Raw genomic sequence first — 17,895 nt, 5'->3', positions numbered from 1 at the left:
CACCCTCACCTATTAAGTCAAAAGGCTGTGGGTTCATAGACCCACTCCAGAGACTCGAGCATATAATCCAGGCTGACACGCCAATGCAGTACTGACAGAGTGCTGCACTGTCGGAGGTGCCGCCTTTCGGATGAGATGTTAAACCAAGGCCCTGTCTGCCCTCTCAGGTGGATGTAAAACATCCCACGGCCGCTATTTTGAAGAAGAGCAGGGGAGTCCTTTCCGGTGTCCTGGTCAATATCTTTCAACACCGAAAACAGATTACCTGGTCATTACCTCATTGCTGTTTGTGGGATCTTGCTGTGCGCAAATTGGCTGCCGCGTCTCCTACATTACAATAGTGACTACACTTCAAAAGTACCTCATTGGCTGTAAACCACTTTGGAACAGCCCCGAAGTAGCGAAAGGCCCTATAGAAATTCACGTTCTTTCTTTCTTTACACACTGAACCACAGAGGGCACCCTCTCCGTGTTGTTTTTTTTAAAACTTCTTCTAACCAATGAAAATTAGCTTGAAATTGACTTTACCTCATACTTGATCCTACAATCTTAACATTTGCTTTCTTCCAGGCCACGTCAACGGATTTATTCATATAAATAAAACGGAGGTGAAAGTTGTTGAACAGGGATGAGGAATTCTCACAAGACGTGCAGGGTAGGTAGCAACAGTGGGCATAATCCTCAGGAATTTAGCTCAAACCAAAGGGCAAATTCCACTAAGAAGTTTTGTGCCATAAGAAACAGCAAAAGACTTGTTTAATTTAATGCAAATTAAATGAGGATTCACTTCTGACGCACAACAAATGTCCACAGATCCCTGAAGGTAGCAGGACGGGTAGATAAGGTGGTTGAGAAGGCATTCGGGATACTTTCCTTTATTAGCCGAGGCATAGAATATAAGAGCAGGGAGGTTATGCTAGAACTGTATAAAACACTGGTTAGGCCACATCTAGAGTACTGCGTACAGTTCTGGTCACCACATTACGGGAAAGATGTGATTGCACTAGAGAGGGTACAGAGGAGATTTACGGTGATGTTGCCACGACTGGAGAATTTTAGCTATGGAGAAAAGATTGGATAGGCTGGGGTTGTTTTCTTCAGAACAGATGAGGCTGAGGGGAGATTTAATTGAGGTGTATAAAATGATGAGGGGCCTAGATAGAGTGGATAGGAAGGGCCTGTTTCCCTTAGCAGAGAGGTCAATAACCAGGGGGCATAGTTTAAAGTAATTGGTAGAAGGATTAGAGGGGAGTTGAGGAGAATTTTTTTCACCCAGAGGGCAGTGGGGGTCTGGAACTCACTGCCTGAAAGGGTGGTAGAGGCAGAAACCCTCAACTCGTTTTAAAAGTACTTGAGTCTGCACTTGAGGTGCCGTAACCTACAAGGCTACAAATCAAGAGCTGGAAAGTGGGATTAGGCTGGATAGCTCTTTTTCAGCCGGCACAGACACGATGGGCTGAATGTCCTCCTTCTGTGCCGTAAATCTGTAAATTTCTGTGATTCTGTGAAATATTGGAGGTGATTCTGACTTTGGGCGATAGCGAGCGATATCGAATCAGCCGCCCATTATACATCCCTCCCGATTTCCATTCCCATTGGCTTTGATCGGGGGAAGTGTATCCCGGGCGGCTGATTCCATATCGCTCGTTTTACACAATCGCCCAAAGTCAGAATCACCCCCAATAAACTCTGAAACATACAGTGCTTGGTATGAGCAAACCGGACAGGTTACATGAAGCCTTTAACAGTTTGACTTCCTTATGTGATACTAAGACGTCTTGGTAATGTCTTCAGTCTCTTACCCTTTTAAGATTTCCACGCTGTCTTCACTTTCGGAATTTAAGGAGTGTAATGTGCTCCTTGTTTGACTGACTTCATGCATGACCTCAATCTGGGTGTGGGAAAAAAAGAAAGATTGAATCTCGTGTGTAGTTCAGTATAAATATTTCTTTTATAGTATTTTCTCCCGTTCGTTCGGTCTCCCCTGTATCACACGCCATCTCCGGCGGATGGGCAGGGCCTATTTCAATAACCCAGAGGTCGGTCACTGGGGGGGCCACAGGCCAGCTGGCTGAGGTGACTCCCATTCCAATTCTACTACGAAGCCTCAACTCTGTGCCTCTCCGCTGTGCCTGAGATCTCGAACTCACTGCGTAGCCAGGAGCCCACATAGAATACTCCCACGGCACAACTGTCCAGTCCAACTCGCTGAACAAGCTGTCCGGAAATTCCTGAAATGTTATCTGGACACTAGAGGGGTCATTTTTCTGATGTCACGCTCCCGGCTCCTTGCTTAGATACTTTTTGTGGGGAATCATTGTGAGAAGTCAATTAGAGGTTAACTATTCTTGTTGTTGAAGGTTTCTTTAGACTGCTCCACTCCTCTCATTACCTCAACGACCTCTCCAGGTGATTTTCGAGATTGGAAAATCCCAACAGGAAACGATTGGATTCTTTCCTCTTTCCCTATACTTTTTCGAAGATTGTTCTATTGCCGCTGTATACAACACGTGATGTCAGACACTCTCAAAACTTTAAAGATAATTAACATTGATATCGTTGCTTCATAAATTACCTTCCGTGTGCTGTGTGGTTTTCTGGAGCTTCTCTTCCCGTACAAGGATATGTCAAACGGGAACTTCGAACCGGAGTTAGAATCCACACCTTGAAAATACACAGACTCAATAAAAAGCTGCTGCACAGAATCCAGCACATGACTTACCTCCTCTCCTCCCCTCACTACCGCCCTCCTCCCCCGGGGTTGTAGCTGAAGCATGGCAATGCGGTTCGAGTCGGGATCATAGTCTCAGGATAAGGGGTCGGCCACTTAAGGCTGAGATGAGGAGGAATTTCTTCACTCAGAGGGTTGTGAATCTTTGGAATTCTCCACCCCAGAGGGCTGCGGATGCTCAGTCGTTGAGTATATTCAAGGCTGAGATCGATAGATTTTTGGACTCTCGGGGAATCAAGGGATATGGGGAAAGGGCGGGAAAGTGGAGTTGAGGTCAAAGGTCAGCCATGATCTTATTGAATGGCGGAGCAGGCTCGAGGGGCCGTATGGCCTACTCCTGCTCCTATTTCTTATGTTCTTAGGATTGGTTCAAGTGTCTACCAATGTTATTAAACCCAGATGTACAACTGATTAAACAAAAGCCATATATAAGTACTTAAAATATCGTGTCATTTAAGATGTTTCCACTTGTTGAGGGAGACCAAAACTAGGGGCCATAAATATAAGATAGCCACCAATCAAGAGAAACTTCTTTACCCATAGAGTGGTGAGAATGTGGAACTCGCTACCACAAGGAGTAGTTGAGGCGAATAACATAGATGCATCTAAGGGGAAGCTAGATAAACACGAGGGAGAAAGCAATAGAAGGATATGCTGATAGGGTTAGATGAAGAGGGGTGGGAGGAGGCTCGACACAGACCAGTTGGGCCGAATGGCCTGTTTCTGTGCTGTACATTCTATGTGATTCCATGTAAATTCCTGGCTCCTGCCTAGTGTATACAAAATGCACCATTAAAGAAGAAAACCATAGAACCATAGAATCATAATGTAATACTCTGTAGTGCTATTTAATACTATGTAATGCTCTGTAATACTATGTAGAGGAATCAAGGGATATGGGGATCGGGCAGGAAAGTGGAGTTGAGATAAAAGATCAGCCATGATCTTATTGAATGGCGGAGCATGCTCGAGGGACCATATGGCCTACTCCTGCTCCTATTTCTTATAGAACCATAGAAAAGATACAGCACAGAAGGGGGCCATTCGGCCCATCATGTCCGCGCCAGCTCGAAGAACAAACAGGTGCCCATTCTAATCCCATCTTCCAGCACCTGGTCCGTAGCCCTGCAGCTTACAGCACTTTAGGTGCAGGTCCAGGTACTTTTTAAAAGAGTTGAGGGTCCCTGCCTCTACCACCAATTCGGGCAGCAAATTCCATACACCCACCACCCTCTGGGTAAAAAAGTTTTTCCTCATGTCCCCTCTAATCCTTCCGCCAATCAGCTTAAATCTATGTCCTCTAGTTCTTGAACTCTCTGCTAGGGGAAACAGGTACTTCCTGTCTACTGTATCTTGGCCCCTCATAATTTTGTACACCTCAATCAAGTCTCCCCTCAGCCTCCTCTGCTCCAAGGAAAACAACCCCAGCCTACCCAATCTCTCCTCGTAGCAGCAATTTTCAAGCCCTGGCAACATTCTTGTAAATCTTCTTTGCACTCTCTCCAGAGCAATTACGTCCTTCCTGTAATGTGGTGGCCAGAACTGCGCACAATACTCCAGCTGTGGCCTTACCAGCGTTTTATACAGTTCCATCATTACATCCCTGCTTTTGTATTCTATACCTCGGCTAATAACGAAGAGCATTCCGTATGCCTTCTTCACAACCTTATCTACCTGTACTGCCACCTTCAGGACCTGTGCACATGCACTCCAAGGTCTCTTACTTCCTCTACCCCTCTCAATATATTCCCGTTTACTGCGTATTCCCTTTTACTGTTTGCCTTCCCTAAGTGCATTACCTCACACTTCTCCGGGTTGAACTCCATTTGCCACTTTTCCGCCCACTCCACCAACCCATTGATATCTTCTTGGAGTCTACAGTTATCCTCTTCACTATCAACTACACGGCCAATTTTTGAGTCGTCTGCAAATTTGCCAATCATGCCCCCTACATTCAAGTCCAAATCATTAATATATACCACAAACAGCAAGGGACCCAAAGAAAGACTTGCATTTGTATCGCACCTTTCACAACCTCAGGACGTCCCAAAGCACTTCACAGCCAATGAAGTATTTTTTTATTTTTGAAGTGTGGGCACTGTTGTAGTGTAAGAATCGTGGCAGCCAATTTGCACAGAGCAAGATCCCAAAAACAGCAATGTGATAATGACCAGATAATCTGTTTTTGGTGATGTTGGTTGAGGATTAAATACTAGCCTCAGGACACTGGGGAGAGCTCTCCTGCTCTTCTTCGAAATAGTGCCATGGGATCTTCTACATCCACCTGAGAGGGCAGATGAGGCCTCAGTTTAACGTCTCGTCCGAAAGACCGATGTTTTTGACATAAGCTCTAACTTCATTTACCTTTAGTTACGCCTAATGTCAGCCTCCTCCTGCTCCTACGTTATATAATTTCATCACTGTTTGGAAATTGAGGGTAAGAAACATTCCGCGCTATTCTTCAATCGAGACGTTGGCCCCTCTTTGTTGCCGTTGCCATTGTACTGCATGCTCACATTTCAAACTAACAATGTTTTCAAACCTTGCTTTGATGAGAACAACGGACTCTTCAGCGATAAAGGACTGGAGTCTGGTCGTGATGCTACAGAGTGAACCAGCCGGACCTGTTTGACTGCCAGTTTCTTGAGGGACAATTGACGCTGTTCAAACATTCTGTGCACGTTTTCCAGTTTTTCATGCACCATCTGTATCCGGGCCTGTGAAAGGGAGAAAAAAAACACACACACACACACACACACACAGAAAGTGTGAGACAGAACAAGGTAACAACTGAATCAATATACTCGGCCTTAAAGGTCCGTGGGAGTCCAACATCTTACATAAAATCATATAAATTGCAATGCAAAAAGGCCATTCAGCCCATCATGCCTCAGATTCACCAGAATGATACCCGGGCTTTAATTGGTTAAATTATGATGACAGGTTGCATAAACTTGGCTTGCCATGCCTTGAGTTTAGAAGGTTGTGGGGTGATCTAATGTGTCTACCTGTGTATTTTCTGTCGGTTTGTCTGACTGTTTATCTGTCTGTCTGTCTATCTATAGCGATCCATCTATCCGTGATGTCTAATGTGTGTTATCTGGACTTTGACAGCCACATGTGAGATGAAAAAATTTTCATATATGTATATCTGTAAACATATATATATACACATATACATATACACACACACATATATATACATATATATATGCAAATATATGTATAATATATATATATATATATATACACACACAAATTTTTTTTCAGCGCAGCTTTCAAGGTTCAGATATTACACACAACACGTTGCATTTCAAACTGTAACCTTTTTGTTCCAAATGCAAAATAATCTTAGAGAACGGGTCAGGCATTAGCGGGAGCCTAAAGTTTACAAGCAGTTACAACTGGCGTTTGACTTCAGCAGTTTATAACGGGACAATTAACTGGATTTGCCAATTTTCCAATAGCGCCTTAAAGGGGCAGGCCAAGTCGGATGCCATTTTCAGTGCGGGTCTGAATGACACATTATTATGGGTAATTACTGCAGGTTTATCAGGCAATAATTTTCAACAAAGTATAGGTAAATTCCACATACAACATGTTTTCCAATTGCCGCTTCGTGTAATTACAAGGTTGCTCTGCTGGAGCCAAGAGACCATAAGACCATAAGAGATAGGAACAGGAGTAGGCCATTCAGCCCCTCGAGCCTGAATAGGGGTGCTACATTTGCGGTTTTCCAATCCGCTGGGACCTTTCCAGAATCTAGTGAATTCTGGAAGATTACAACCAATGCATCCACTATCTCTGTAGCCACTTCCTTTAAAACCCTCGGATGCAAGCCATCAGATCCAGGGGACTTGTCAGCCTTTAGACCCATTAGTTTACCTAGTACTTTTTCTCCAGTGATAGTGATTGTTTTTAGTTCCTCCCTCCCCGTTGCCCCTTGATTTTCTACTATTATTGGTATATTATTATTGTGAAGACAGATACAAAATATCTGTTCAATTCCTCTGCCATTTCCTTGTTTTCCATTATTACTTCCCCAGTCTCATCCTCTAAGGGACCAATGTTTACGTTAGCTACCCTCTTCCTTTTTATATACTCGTAGAAGCTTTTACTGTCAGTTTTTATATTTCTTGCTAGTTTACTCTCATAATTTATTTTCTCCCTCTTTATTATTCTTTTAGTCATCCTTTGCTGGTTTTTAACGTTTTCCCAATCTTCGGGCTTACCAGTAATCTTTGCCATGTTGTATGCTTTTTCTTTTAACCTGATACCATCCTTGACTTCCTTAGTTAGCCATGGTTGGTTCACCCTATTTGTGGACTCTTTCCTCCTCACAGGGATATATTTTTGTTGCGAGTCATAAAATATGTTTTTAAATGTTTGCCACTGCTTATCCACCATCATAAAATCTAATCTGTTTATCCAGTCCACTTTAGCCAATTCCGCCCTCATTCCTTTATAATTGCCCTTATTTAAGTTTAATACAGTAGTTTCAGACCCAAGATCCTCACTCTCAAACTGGATGTGAAATTCTATCATGTTATGATCACTGCTTCCCAAGGGATCCTTTACTTTGAGATCATTAATTAATCCTGTTTCGTTACCCATTACCAGATCCAAAATGGCCTGTTCCCTGGTTGGTTCCCCGACCAGACACCTGGTTAAGCAACAAGGAGTGGACTAGGCCTCTTGTATGGCAAAAGTTATTTTTTTCTATTCATTCTCAGGATGGGGGCGTCACTGACAAGCATTTATTGCCCATCCCTTGTTGTACAACTGCCGATAAAAACTGAGTGGCTTTCTGGGCCACTTCAGAGGGCAGTTAAGAGTCAACCATGTTGGGCGGTGGAGTCACATATAGGCCCAGACCGGGTAAGGACGGCAGGTTTCCTTCCCCAAAGGGACATTAGTGAACCAGTTGGGTTTTTATGACAATCCGACAGCTTCGTGGTCACTTTTACTGGTACCAGCTTTTTAATTCCAGGTTTTTAAACTGAATTCAAAGTCTCAAACTGCCTAGGGTGGGATTTGAACTCACAAAGCACAAACTGTGGTGAGAATGCTTGCAGTTTCATCAATATTTTATATTTCGGGGTCAGTATGAGAAAAATCGCAATGCTCTGTACTTGCTATATTTCAACAAACTTTAAAGTTATAGGCGTAGAGAAAATATTTCCGCTTGTGGGGGAATCCAAAACTAGGGGTCATAAATATAAGAGAGTCACTAAAAAATCCAATAAGGAATTCAGGAGAAACTTCTTTAACCATAGAGTGGTGAGAATGTGGAACTCACTACCTCAAGGAGTAGTTGAGGTGAATAGCATAGATGCATTTAAGGGGAAGCTGGATAAACACATGGAGGAGAAAGGAAAAGAAGGATATGCTGATAGGGTAAGATGAAGTAGGGAGGGAGGAGACTCGTGTGGAGCATAAACACCGGCATAGACCATTTGGGCTGAATGGCCTGTTTCTGTGCTGTAAATTCTATGTAATTCTATGCAAACGGAAATAATCTTCTCAAAAAGTCTGGCTCTGGTAGAAGTGCCTTCAGGCCATGACTAGTGACAGATAGGGGAGAACCCTAAATAAGGGCCATAGTTTAGTCAGAACTAGCGAAAGGAGAATTGCTGGGAAAGAGGGAATTGTCGATGGCATAACCCACAATCCTCAATCATTAGGTAATGGCCTAATTCACCATCTCATCCACACTGCCCGATCTCAACAGTAGGTGGCACAAGGTTCCTTATTATTCAGTACCTTAATGGATGTTGTAAGAATGAGTTCAAACTCATGGTATAACTCTTCAGCGTCACACTGCAGATAATCTCCGGAGTTTTCTAGGAACTTCCCAATTTCCTGTAGAGCCCTCTTTGCTCCTTCCTGCGACTGACACTTGTCCATGGGCTGTGAGGCTAGGAGGTAGGCACCTTCATCACACCATTGCAGAACCTGTAAGAGCGATGGAACGAGTGTAATCCCTGCAAATTGCAGCAATTTCTTCCACATTTGAACCCCATTTTACTACCTTCCCCATCTATTGGAACACAACTCGCCATAATGACATTCAGCTGATCGGAGAATAAACAGGTTGTAGGATTCATGGACATGTTCTATGCACTTTGGCAGGAAAAATCAGAGAGCAAGTTATTATCTTAATGGCAAGAAACTGGAAAGTACTGCAGTACAAAGGGATCTGGGGGTCCTAGTGCAAGAAAATCAAAAAGTTAGTATGCAGGTGCAGCAGGTGATCAAGAAGGCCAACGGAATGTTGGCTTTTATTGCTAGGGGGATAGAATATAAAAACAGGGAGGTATTGCTGCAGTTATATAAGGTATTGGTGAGACCGCACCTGGAATACTGCATACAGTTTTGGTCTCCATACTTAAGAAAAGACATACTTGCTCTCGAGGCAGTACAAAGAAGGTTCACTCGGTTAATCCCGGGGATGAGGGGGTGGACATATGAGGAGAGGTTGACTAGATTGGGACTCTACTCATTGGAGTTCAGAAGAATGAGAGGCGATCTTATTGGAACATATAAGATTGTGAAGGGGCTTGATCGGGTGGATGCGGTAAGGATGTTCCCAAGGATGGGTGAAACTAGAACTAGGGGGCATAATCTTAGAATAAGGGGCTGCTCTTTCAAAACTGAGATGAGGAGAAACCTCTTCACTCAGAGGGTAGTAGGTCTGTGGAATTTGCTGCCCCAGGAAGTTGTGGAAGCTACTTCATTAAATAAATTTAAAACAGAAATAGACAGTTTTCTAGAAGTAAAGGGAATTAGGGGTTACGGGGAGCGGGCAGGAAATTGGACATGAATTTAGATTTGAGGTTAGGATCAGATCAGCCATGATCATTATTGAATGGCGGAGCAGGCTCGAGGGGCCGATTGGCCTACTCCTGCTCCTATTTCTTATGTTCTTATGTTCTATTCAGACTGCTCCTTGGGGCTGAAATCAGTCTTGGGCAGTTGTGCAAAACAGGCCAGAGTGAATCGGCCGCCCATTTTATACTCTGTCCGGTTTTCTTTTCCATATGAACAATGACAGACTGGAAAAGACCCTCTGGTCCATCCGGCCTGTCCCACACAATCGTGATACCCCACCCCACATCATGTGATCTCCTGGGAGAGGCAAAAAAACAGAAAAAAAACAAGCCAATTTGGGGGGAAAAAAAATCTGGGATATTCCTCTTCGACCCCCCCCCGCCACCCCAACTTTGGCGATCGAAACTAGTCCAGGAGATCACTCTGGCCCTGATAATTCTGTGCGTTACATTACCTACCTCTTGTACGAGGTGATCTCCACCCCAGCCAGAAACTGGTCCAGCTCTCGCTTCAAGGAATTCAGTGAATCGGCCTGCGCTGCACGAGCCGGCAGCTTGTTCCTGGGGCCCACTATTCTCTGGGAAAAGAACCACCTCCTGACATCTAACCTCAATCTGACTTTGTACAAATTAAAATTGTGACCCCTGGCCCTCTCGAGCCTATTTAATTGGAACAAGCTGTCAACTGGAGCACAATCTATTCACTTCATCATCTTACAGACCATTAAAGTCAATGGTAAAGAGAGTTGGCCTTGGGTGTAACGCGATTCGCGATGGCCCATTCTGTGCCACTGCCTGAGACCGATTTCACGCCCTTTGTCATCTAATACACTTTGCAGTCATTTCTCATCTTGCCGCTCTCCTCCATTCTCTGTTAAAGTTAATGCTTTGCCCTTTCACAATGTTCAGAGGAGGGAGGCCATTCAGCCTGTCTCGCTCATCCTTCCATGGAACTTACGGTCACCCAATCACACTAATCAATGACTCCAGGGTTTTTGCCTCCACTCCCCGACCCAGAAACTATTCCAAATATTAATCACTCTTTTTATGAAGAAGTTCTTCCTGACGTCAGTCTGTACCTGCGCTCTCTTCACCTGCGGTTGTGGTTTAACTCAAAATAGTGACTTCATTCCCCTAACTAGTAACCGCTGTTTCTTTTCTTCCAGCCAATTACTTATCCAGCTACAAGTTTTATCTTAAAATGATATTTAAAAAGTCTCGCAAACTGTCTGATTAATACAGTGACATAGCTAAACTCCATCAATGAACATGCCCAGACGAAATGAAACGGGCATGAAAGACGTGTCAGGGTTGACAAAAGCAGTCCGTTCACTTACGAATTTCGGTGAGGCGAAGTGTACATGCCTCAACTACGGATGGTACTGACCACTCATTGGATCGACAGGCAAAGTGTTATTGACATACCCATAGGTCCAAGGTTACTGATCAGTGATACGGTAACACCTGGCCAACATCCACTAAATAAGTAATGAGACTGTCAGCTGAATCGTCGAAGAACATGAAAAGGCTATTTTTTTTGCCCAGTAAACTCATAAGGGTAGTCCCTGACTCTGTGCGATAAGTCTAAAAATGGGTGACAGGGAGTCAGCCACCCGTTTTACATCTCTCCCCGATTTTTGTTTCTATCAACCTCAAAAAATTGTGACCAACCTTTTGGTCACCTGTCCAAATGTCTCCTTCTTTGGCTCGGTGTAAAATAGTCTGATTACGCTCCTGTGAAGTGCCATGGGACATTTTCCGACGTTAAAGGTGCTAATTGTTATTGTTGTTTAGGCCCATTTGCTCTTAGTGTGCCGTCAAGTGCATGCGGCACGGAGGGTCTGTGCCCACATTAAATGGCCCATTCAGCCATTTTTGGTCAGTTATTCTCAGCTCTCCTCTGGAATGAGCTCTTGGCCTTGATATTAACCCCTCCACGATGGGCAGGAGGAGGTCGGGGGCGGGGGGGGAAGGGAAATTAAATGCTTAAAGAAGCAAAATGCGAACCCAACTTGACGCCTGACGCCATTTTTAAGGCAGTGGGTAGCGGGGCGTGCGAGCGTCCTTGTCTTGGAGAGGCGGGACGCTTCATTAACGTTAAATTCGGCAGGTTCTCCGCGTTCCTGGCCTTGCCGGGTTTCCCCCGGGCACTTCCGCAGCGTCCCCGCCACCCCGTAAATATCGAGGCCCTTATATCCACGTCTGGGATCAAGGCTGTGGTAAGGTCTGGAATCCAATGATTCTGGCAGAACTCGAACTGGAGCATTGGCGAGCAGCTTGTTGGTGAGTGGGTGTCTGTTAATAGCTCTGTTCATGACTCCTTCCATCACTTTAATTATGACTGAGAGGAGGCTGATAGGAAACCCAGCCAATTATTGCTCAATGATTAGTAACAACAACAACAAGACAAAGGAGATATTAGGCGGGGTGACCAAAAGCTTGGTCAAAAAAATGCCTTAAAGGAGGAGAAAGAGGAGAAGAGGTGGAGGAGATTGGGGAGGGAATTCCAGAGTGTGAGGCCTAGACTGATGAAGGCTAGTGAAGTGAAGGGAGGGGAATGCACGAAAGGCCAGAATCAGAGGAACGGAGAGTTCGGAGGGAGTTCTAAGACGGGAGGAGGTTACAGAGATAGGGAGGGGCGAGGCCACAACAGGATTTAAACACATGGATGGGAATTTTTAATTTGAGGCATTGGGTGTTCCATGAACCAAAGACAAGGGTGACGGGTGAGCAGGACTTGATGCAGGATAGGATACAGATCGCAGAGTTTCGGATGAACTGAAATTTAGAGGGTTGAGAGCATTGAACAGTCTGGAGGAGAGGCTTAGATGAGGGTTTCAGTAATAGCCGAGCTGAGGCAGGGGCAGAGACGGGTGATGTTCCGGAGGTGAAAGTAGGCGATCTTTGTAATGGAGAGGACATGGGGTCCTCAGCTCAGCTCATATAATAGAGATTGCGGACAGTCTGGTTCAACCTGAGACCATGGCTGGGGAGGGGGATGGAATCGGTGGCATTCTGTGGGACAGAATCTGTGGAAAGGGCCGAAGATGGTGGCTTCAGTCATTCCAATGTTTAACTGTAGGAGATTGCATCCACCAAGACAGAATATTGGACACGCAGTCTGACAACACAGGAGACCTGGAGACTTCAAGAGAGATGGTAGAAAGGTGGGCCTGGGTATCATCAGCGCACACGTGGAAGCTGACCCCATGTCAGCGGATAATGTCGCCAAGGGGCAGCATGTAGATGAGGAAGAGGAGCAGGACATGGATAGATCCTTGGGGGACTCAGGCAGTAATGGTATTGCCATATTATAGGATAGAGACTGTCCTCACGATGGAGATGAGACACGGTTACTGCTATCGATGATATCATGGTCAGACATAGGAACAAAGGAATTGCTGGACGAAAAAAGACCAAGGTCCATCTAGTTCACCTTCTACATTCCTGGTAGTCAAATGATTCAACAATAATGGAGTTGTTGACTAATCAGAGCAATCAATCTCCATCTATTAGTCTCCAACAGGCCCAGACATGAGGCGAGGAAAACCCCCAGTGGTGAAGAGCTTTGGGAACCAGAGGTCCAAAGTCACCTGTTCATCCCGAGCCTGTTACACTCACCACACGTCATGTCTCCAATTACTCACAAAGCATTTTGCTCATTTTCATTTGACTCACTCCCTGAAATATTATTCCTCATAGTAAGGTAATATTGTTAAAGTAGGCAAAGCATGGGCTCATTTATTTGGCAATCTGGCAGAGACCAGTCTGCTCCCATAATCGATGCACATATTACCCAAGCTGCCCTCGACAGGAGGCTGTCTCTTTGTTCCAAATAAGACTGTCCTTCTGTGGAAGACCTGAGACAACAACACCCCCAAAGCAACATCCACGGAAGCTGAATCATGTGACGTGCACCAGGAGCGCCGCTTTAAATTGGGAGGTCAGCAGACAACAACGCATCACTCATCGAGTATTGGTCCACTGCACTGTGGCAAGACCACAAAATCTCTCCATGTATAATCTATTGTGATGGAAACATAAGGAACAAGACGTGGCCATTCAGTCCCTTCAGCCTGTTCCGTCATTCAGTTAGATCATGGCTGATCTGTACCTCAACTCCATTTACCCGCCTTTTCTCCATATCCCTCGATACCCTTACCCAACAAAAATCTATCGATCTCACCCTTGAAAGCTCCAATTGACCCCCAGCATCCACAGCCTTTTTGAGGGAGAGAGTTCCAGATACCCACTCCCCTTTGTGTGAAGAAGTGCTTCCTGACATCACCCCTGAACGGCCAACTCTGATTTTAAGATTGTGCCCCCCTTGTTCAGGACTGCCCCAACCAGAGGAAATAGTTTCTCTCTATCAAACCTATCAACTCCTTTGATCATTTTAAACACCTCAATTAGATCACCCCTTCATCTTCTATATTCAAGGAAAAACAAGCCTGGTCTATGCAACCTGTCCTCATAATTTAACCTTTTTTGCCCCAAGGAGAGAGTTCCAGATTTCTACTACCCTTTGTGTGAAAAAATGCTTCCTGCTTTCACCTTTCACTCTTGAATGGCCTACCTCTAAATTTAAGATTATGTCACCTCGTTCTTAATTCCCCCACCAGAGGAAATAGTTGTTCCGTATCTGCCCTATTGAGTCCTTTTAAATACCTCGGTCTGATCACCTCTCAATCTCCTACAGTCAATGGAAAACAAGCCTAGTTAATGCAACCTGTCCTTATAATTTAATTATGAGGAAGGGCCATAGTATAGTCTCCATTACTGTGCTTAATCCACGCTCATATATGTTCCATATTTTTGTGACATAAATCTTTCCCCCCTCATACATTGAATTATTAATAATGCACCTGATAAGAATTCCCAAAACAATATTAAATTAATAACGATGAATGGTTTGTGGCCCATTAATTTTTTTTTTTAATTCGTTCACGGGATGTGGGCGTCGCTGGCGAGGCCGGCATTTATTGCCCATCCCTAATTGCCCTCGAGAAGGTGGTGGTGAGCCGCCTTCTTGAACCGCTGCAGTCCGTGTGGTGACAGTTCTCCCACAGTGCTGTTAGGAAGGGAGTTCCAGGATTTTGACCCAGCGACAATGAAGGAACGGCGATATATTTCCAAGTCGGGATGGTGTGTGACTTGGAGGGGAACGTGCAGGTGGTGTTGTTCCCATGTGCCTGCTGCTCTTGTCCTTCTAGGTGGTAGAGGTCGCGGGTTTGGGAGGTGCTGTCGAAGAAGCCTTGGCGAGTTGCTTCAGTGCATCCTGTGGATGGTACACACTGCAGCCACAGTGCGCCGGTGGTGAATGGAGTGAATGTTTAGGGTGGTGGATGGGGTGCCAATCAAGCGGGCTGCTTTATCCTGGATGGTGTCGAGCTTCTTGAGTGTTGTTGGAGCTGCACTCATCCAAGCAAGTGGAGAGTATTCCATCACACTCCTGACTTGTGCCTTGTAGATGGTGGAAAGGCTTTGGGGAGTCAGGAGGTGAGTCACTCGCCGCAGAATACCCAGCCTCTGACCTGCTCTCGTAGCCACAGTATTTATATGGCTGGTCCAGTTAAGTTTCTGGTCAATGGTGACCCCCAGGATGTTGATGGTGGGGGATTCGGTGATGGTAATGCCGTTGAATGTCAGGGGGAGGTGGTTAGACTCTCTCTTGTTGGAGATTAATTAATTTGTGCCCATCTATTGTAGAAATCTGGCATCTAACAGCTCAATTGCCTCTCACTCTTATGTCAGATCTCTTTGAAAGGCAGGGATCTCATTTAAGTTTTTTTTCAGATGAAACTATATGGCATTGCTTAGGGGGCTCTTTGGTCCATATCTAATTTTGACCAAATCCCAGTTTTGAAGAGTTATGGATTAATGAAAGTTCAGAGTAATTAGAATCATAGAATGATGCAGCACAGAAGGAGGCCATTCGGCCCATCGTGCCTGTGCCGGCTCTTTGAAAGAGCTTCCAATTAGTCCCACTCCCCCTGCTCTTTTCCCCATAGCACTGTAATTTTTCCTTTTCAAGTATTTATCCAATTCCCTTTTGAACAAAGGCAAAATACTGCGGATGCTGGAAACCTGAAATAAAAACAAAAAATGCTGGAAATATCAGCAGGTCAGGCAGCATCTGTGGAGAGAGAAACAGAGTTAACGTTTCAGGTCGATGACCCTTCGTCAGAACTGGAAAACGTTGAAGATTAAACAGTTTTTAAGCAATTACAGAGCCAGGGAAAGGAGGGGAGGAAAGAACAGAAGGGAAGGTCTCTGATAGGGTGGAGGGCAGGAGTGATTAAATGACAAAAGGGATGATGGTGCAAGGCAAGGAGGGTGGGAATGGGACAAGTAAAGAAACAAAAGATGGGTCTAGAGGAGCTGTAAATGGCAACATCAGAACCATTACCAGCACCTGCTGTCTGGAAAAATGGGAGCAGTGGTTCTGATCTGAAATTATTGAAATCATTGTTGTATCTAGAAGGTTGTAAAGTGCCTCATCGAAAGATAAGATGCTGTTCCTTGAGCTTCTGTTGAGCTTCATTGGAAGAGTGTAGGAGGCCGAGGACAGAGAGGTCAGAGTGGGAGTGGGAGGGGGAATTAAAATGGCATCAGACCGGCAGGTCAGGGTCTCGCTTGCAGACAGAGCGGAGGTGTTCAGCAAAGCGATCACCCAGTCTGTGTTTGGTATCCCCAATGTAAAATACCAACCGAAAATGCTGGAAATACTCTGCAAGTCAGGCAGTATCTCCTGCGCTCGCACTTTGGTATCTTGCACTCAAGCAGGAGATGCAACACCTGCCCTTTCACCTCTGCCCTTCTCACCGTCCAAGGCCGCAAACACTCCTTCCAGGTGAAACAGTGATTTACTTGTACTTCTTTCAATTTACTATACTGTATTCGCTGCTCACGATGCAGTCTCCTCTACACTGGGAAGACAAAACGCAGATTGGGTGATCGCTTTGCTGAACGCCTCCGTTCAGTCCGCAAGCGTGACCCTGAGCTTCCGGTCGTTTGCCATTTTAATTCCCCGTCCCACTCTCACTCTGTTCTCTCTGTCCTCGGCCTCTTACACTGTTCTAATGAAGCTCAACGGAAGCTCGAGGAACAGCACCTCATCTTTCGATGAGGCACTTCACAACCTTCTGGACTCAACACTGATTTCAATAACTTCAGATAACCACTGCTCCCATTTTTTTCCAGACAGCAGGTGCTGGTAATGGTTCTGATGTTGCCATTTACAGCTCCTCTAGGCCCATCTTTTCTTTCTTTTCTTGTCCCATTCCCACCCTCCTTGCCTTGCACCATCATCCCTTTTGTCATTTAATCACTCCTGCCCTCCACCCTATCAAAGACCTTCCCTTATGTTCTTTGCTCCCCTCCCCTTCCTCCCCCTCACCTCCACTTTCCCTGGCTCTCTACTTGTGTAAAAACTGCTTAGTCTTCAATTTTTTCCAGTTCTGATGAAGGGTCATCGACCTGAAACGTTAATTCTGTTTCTTTCTCCACAGATGCTGCATGACTTGCTGAGTATTTCCAGCATTTTCTGTTTTTATTTCATAACAACTCGCTGTGCAAAACAATTTCTCCTCATCTCGTCTCTGGCTCTTTTACCAATTACCTTAAATCTGTGTCCTCTGGTTACCGACCCGTCTGCCACTGGAAACAGTTTCTCCTTGTCTACTCTATCAAAACTCTTCATGATTTTAAACGCCTCTACTAAATCTCCCCTTAATCTTCTCTGTTCTAAGGAGAAAACCCCCAGCTTCTCCAATCTCTCCACATAACTGAAGTTCCGTATCCTTGGGACATTCTGGTAAATATGATAATAGGACTGCACTCCAAATCGCAAACACGTCAATTTTCACAAGGTGAATCTGAATGGACCATTTCTTTCCTTGTGGGATCCAATGAAGTGTAACAGACTGCAGTTCCACAAGGGCACAAGGTTGAGAAGGTAATGCTCTGTCATACTTACTGGAATGATGAACTACTTTTTATAGGAGAGGGTTATATTAGCAGAGATTCATTCTGAAATCAAAACCTGGAGATCACTGTCACAATCTGCAGCAAAACCTTGACATTTATATAACAGTCCTTCGTCTGTTATTGAACAGAGGCAATGACCTGTTCATTTAAAATGTGCTAATTCCTGCATTACAATAGTGGATGTTAAAACATTTGTCGATTAACATCACAATAACAACAACTTGCATTTATACAGCACCTTTAACACAGTAAAATGTCCAAGGACCTTCACAGGTGCGTAATCAGACAAAAAATTGGCATCGAGTCAAAGAAGGAGACATTAGGACAGGTCAAAAGCTTGGTCAA

At 44.8% G+C, this 17,895-nt stretch overlaps 1 protein-coding gene across 3 annotated transcripts in view; it reads right to left on the bottom strand.

Annotated features, from left to right (window-relative positions):
• The window catches only part of mcf2a (MCF.2 cell line derived transforming sequence a), a 124,259-nt gene that overhangs the window by 28,424 nt on the left and 77,940 nt on the right, over nt 1-17,895 (bottom strand). For all 3 annotated transcript variants that reach the window (XM_067997321.1, XM_067997320.1, XM_067997322.1), the window contains 4 exons: nt 8,495-8,686; nt 5,274-5,448; nt 2,576-2,664; nt 1,803-1,891 (listed from right to left, as the gene is read on the bottom strand). In XM_067997321.1, coding sequence (XP_067853422.1) covers nt 1,803-1,891; nt 2,576-2,664; nt 5,274-5,448; nt 8,495-8,686 — 545 coding nt within the window. The remainder of the gene's footprint in view (nt 1-1,802; nt 1,892-2,575; nt 2,665-5,273; nt 5,449-8,494; nt 8,687-17,895) is intronic.

This window comes from Heptranchias perlo, chromosome 15 (assembly GCF_035084215.1).
Source record: "Heptranchias perlo isolate sHepPer1 chromosome 15, sHepPer1.hap1, whole genome shotgun sequence".
NCBI lineage: Eukaryota > Metazoa > Chordata > Chondrichthyes > Hexanchiformes > Hexanchidae > Heptranchias > Heptranchias perlo.
Note: the sequence above shows the minus strand (reverse complement) of the source record. Positions and strands in the feature narration are given on the sequence as shown.